Source organism: Ceratosolen solmsi, unplaced genomic scaffold, assembly GCF_000503995.2.
Source record: "Ceratosolen solmsi marchali unplaced genomic scaffold, CerSol_1.0 scaffold1, whole genome shotgun sequence".
NCBI lineage: Eukaryota > Metazoa > Arthropoda > Insecta > Hymenoptera > Agaonidae > Ceratosolen > Ceratosolen solmsi.
The window spans coordinates 4,581,124-4,585,256 of NW_011948415.1; the positions used below are offsets into that span (position 1 = coordinate 4,581,124).

General features: G+C 24.9%; 3 protein-coding genes across 3 annotated transcripts in view; 1 reads left to right on the forward strand and 2 right to left on the reverse strand.

The window, feature by feature from the left end:
* Positions 1 to 527, reverse strand: part of LOC105368641 (uncharacterized protein C4orf22 homolog) — an 811-nt gene extending 284 nt beyond the window's left edge. The window contains exon 1 of the mRNA XM_011507702.1: positions 1 to 527. This exon is cut by the window's left edge and continues 284 nt beyond it. Coding sequence (XP_011506004.1) covers positions 1 to 498 — 498 coding nt within the window. The 5' untranslated portion in view covers positions 499 to 527.
* The window catches only part of LOC105368642 (myelin P2 protein-like), a 4,630-nt gene extending 2,506 nt beyond the window's left edge, over positions 1 to 2,124 (reverse strand). Inside the window, exon 1 of the mRNA XM_011507705.1 lies at positions 2,077 to 2,124. The gene's annotated coding sequence lies outside the window, so the exon portion shown is untranslated. The remainder of the gene's footprint in view (positions 1 to 2,076) is intronic.
* Positions 1 to 4,133, forward strand: part of LOC105359015 (uncharacterized) — a 133,758-nt gene that overhangs the window by 6,291 nt on the left and 123,334 nt on the right. The window contains exon 6 of the mRNA XM_011495490.1: positions 710 to 803. Coding sequence (XP_011493792.1) covers positions 710 to 803 — 94 coding nt within the window. The remainder of the gene's footprint in view (positions 1 to 709; positions 804 to 4,133) is intronic.

Here is a 4,133-nt window from a genome sequence, read left to right on the forward strand (position 1 = left end):
CAGGATTATTCTATACTTCCAGTCATAATATGAGAGATCAGTTTTTTGTGGTTTTATTAATTGCGTTTGTTTGAAATATGGTTGCCAATCCTCTGTTTTTAATCTGTAGTTATAATCAATATACGCAGATATTTGCGATTGAGCTCTAATGTATCGAATAAATATTATAGTATTCAATTCGTCAGATCTGTTTGCCTCTTCTCGAAGTGCCAATTCATACAATAGAGGATCTTTTATATCGATATATTTTGAACATAGATCATACGGATTTTCTTGTAGGTATACATATCTTTTTACGAATTTTATGCGTTTATAAAAAGCATTTTCTTTCAATATTCCCTTGGTATGGTAGCCTAATTCAATAATTTTTCGGGACATTGATTTGCTTCGTAAGTGATAAAGATCTCTGGCTCTTATGAACGAGTCCAAGTAATCTTCATAATTATTGTATTTTAATAATTTTTTATCATCCAAAATTTGACGTTCGCTATTAGACATGATTTACTTAAAACTTTAGATATTTATTTCATGAAATATAGATATGTTAAATTTGATTTTTAAATAACAACTGAATATTAATAGATACATTCATACGATATATCTATAATATAAAACGGCACATATTTATTCAGATAAATGAAAAATTTTCTTTTTTTCTTATACAAAATTATTATTATTAGCGTTTAATTATTATCATTATTGTTTTCAGGATGAAAAATTAAGAATAGAATCTTTAGGAGGAGAAGTTATCTTTCATGGTTCGTGGAGGGTTAATGGTATTTTAAATATTTCAAGATCATTAGGTAAGTATAATAATCAAATTTTGTCATAATTAAACTAAATTTTTTAATAAATTATGTTTTTAATTGCGTAATTATTATAAAATAATGTTAATAGTACAATTTTCATGTCCATGTATGTATGTATGCTATAATATTGAAATATCTTTGATTTTCAAAAAATATTCTTTAAATCTGTTTAATTGAATAAAATTAAAAATTGTAAGAGCTACTTATTATACATTTATTTATATAAATCATTATTGAATAAGATATATTGTTAAAAAAAAAAAAAAAAAAAAAATTGACATTGTTGTAGGAAAATATTTTTATAAATAGTAGAGAATATAAATTGCTTTTATTTTAAAAAATAATTACGAAAATTACAACTATCGTATAATCTAATTTATATAATCATTTATATTGTGTAGCTAATCGCATTTTCAAATATCATAATCGCATCGATGATTTCAAGATAATGAATAGATTATTTTTTCTAATATTTTCTAATCGGTAATTGTTTCAGAATTTTTTATTTAAAATTCGTAAACACGATGAAAGAACATTTTTATTTTGAAATTAAAATCTTTATCTTTCACGTCTATAAAAATAGTTTTAATTTAGACGTCAATATTTTTTTCAAATATTTTAATGCAATTAAAGATAAAAAAACTCTAATGTATTTTTTTTTAATTATTAAAACGGTCAAAATGATAGTAAATCACAAATATTCACATTATTAAATATTGCATCGTTATAATTTATTATTTGAAAATTTATTAAAACAATACGAAATATTTAAAAATCACGGATGAGTATTTATGGATTATTATTCAGGTATTAGTTAAAACTATAATATCTACTTTGTTTTCGTAATGTATAAATAATGTTATTATTATATTATTGTCATTGTAAAGAAAGGACTATCAGTTTTGTATTAGTAATTCACCAAAATAATGTATAACCATTTAACAAACCATTTAAATAAGTAATTAGCTTTTGATAAAATATATATATATATACGTGTTCGAACGTTATAACGTTTATCATTGTTTATTATATAAAATTTGAATTAAGAATGCAGATTGTCAAGATATAAAATCAAATTTTAAACACAAATTATTTAAACGATATTTTAAAGAACGTATTCGAGTCGCTTAAAGAGTAGAAATAAATATGGAATGTAAAATAGTCGTAGGTGTGAAATGAGTTTCTTAAAGAAAATAAATTATAAAGGTAAAAAGAAAAGTTATATAGCGTATGTATAGAATAGTCTGTAACACACATATCCACGTACCCACAGGTGTTTGTTGCGTGGATTATTGATGTTGAAGAAACTTGTGGAGTCCACGGACGTTCAAAACTGCCCTGGGACACTGTGGTACAATTTAATATTTCGAATACTGATTAGACCAGTTGATATTGTTTTCGCGAACGGGCGCGGATGGGTCGTTTCAACGTCCTTACACTTGTGCGCCTCGAATGCAATAAGGAAAACTGTATATCAGCACTGACAGTTGATTGCATCGACTATACTTTTTGTACAACGAACGTCGACTTGCCGGTAGATGGCGATCCCGTTAAGTTTTAATATTGATCCCTTTCAACAATTTAATTTCAAATTCTTCTTTCCATGTCAAGCTATTATTGTTTGTTTTCTTGTATTTTATTTTATTCTTTAAAAGAATAGTTAAGAAAATGATTAATAAAATTAATTTAATGCATGTGATGATGGATTATTTATTGATGTAGCATGGGCATTATTCAAATCAGTAGAAAGCGATAGAAAGTAATAATATATCTTTCGCTTTACGAAATTTGCAATCAAAATATTTGAAAATGTCATTAAAATCATGCTTATTGATAGTTTACTTTATATATATATATATATATATATATATATATATATATATATATATATATATATATATATATATATATATATATATATATATGTATGTATAGGTTTAAGTATTGGTGTATATGCTATTAATAATAGCATCATCAAAACAAGTAGTTATTAAATGCTATTTTATAAAGTATTTGGATTTATTTTTTAAGCACGTTACATGCAAGTTTAATAATAAAAATGTTAATGATCGATTAAAAAATTGTAAAATCTTTATAAAATGTCAATCAGTTATTATTCACGTGTTACACGAATATTTAATGGTAGTTTCTTGGTTTGCTCCATTTTTAATATTCAAGAAATTTTTTCATACCATTGTTGCATTTCAAAACTTCATTCTGAAAACGCGAGCACTTTCCCGTGTGCTCCATCTGTTGTTTTTACACTTCGATGAATTCTGTAACAAGAACTGCACCACTGTACGTATTGCCCATGATATATATATATATATACACTTCGCAATAAAAGTAAATTGTTTGAAAGTAGATAAATTGATGATTATATTAAAAAAATAACATTTTGTGAACAGTTGTTTACAATGGCATTTGTAATAAATCGATTTACATAAGCTTCGAACAATAGGCAATACGTATATTGGTTTTATAGGAATGCTATATTACTATCTATATTAAGTGGAAACTGATATAATCTTTGAAATTTCAATGAACGTAAAATCTTATTTGACAAGGCATATAATAATAAGTTCTTTGTTCTAGAAAATTGTGCACATATATTTTATGTTTAAATGTAATTCATAAATAAGCATCGAAAACAATATGATTCGACAATGTGTTGTACATAAATATTAAACGGGTATACAAAGTTGTATCATTATTATATACAAAAGTCACTTTCGACCATTCCTCATCAATGATATAATTATTTAAATTAATATAAAGTGTTGGTCTCCTTTCGAATGAAGTTAAAGTGTAATAGCAAAATCACTTATTTTCATTGTATCGTTAAATACAATTTTAATAAAATTTCCTTTTCCACTTATTACGGATAATTAATTTAATAAAATATCCTTTTCAGAATTATCCTGCTTAAATTGCAATTTAAATTTCACCTAAACTAAAATCTCATGTATTCTAGTATATTATTTTCAGGGTTGCCTATTACAAATATGCTAGTAGAATCTTAAAACATGAAACGATCCATTACAAATTGCTAGGCCATTAATTTCAGTCGTTGTGCGAATAATTCATTGTCTTTAATTTCAATATCCATCGATAATTTAGAAAAATTATAACTCGAGCTCAAGGGATTTTATTAAAATAATAGCAAAATAAGTAAAGTACTCGTAACTGGCAAAATTACTCTCCGTATAACAATTTTGCACCTTATAACGGAATCCTCAGAAAGTTACAACCCGAATGGGCATTTATGGCTTCCAACAACATTGTAATCCGTTGTATAAATAACGAATATTATCGTGGTAAGTT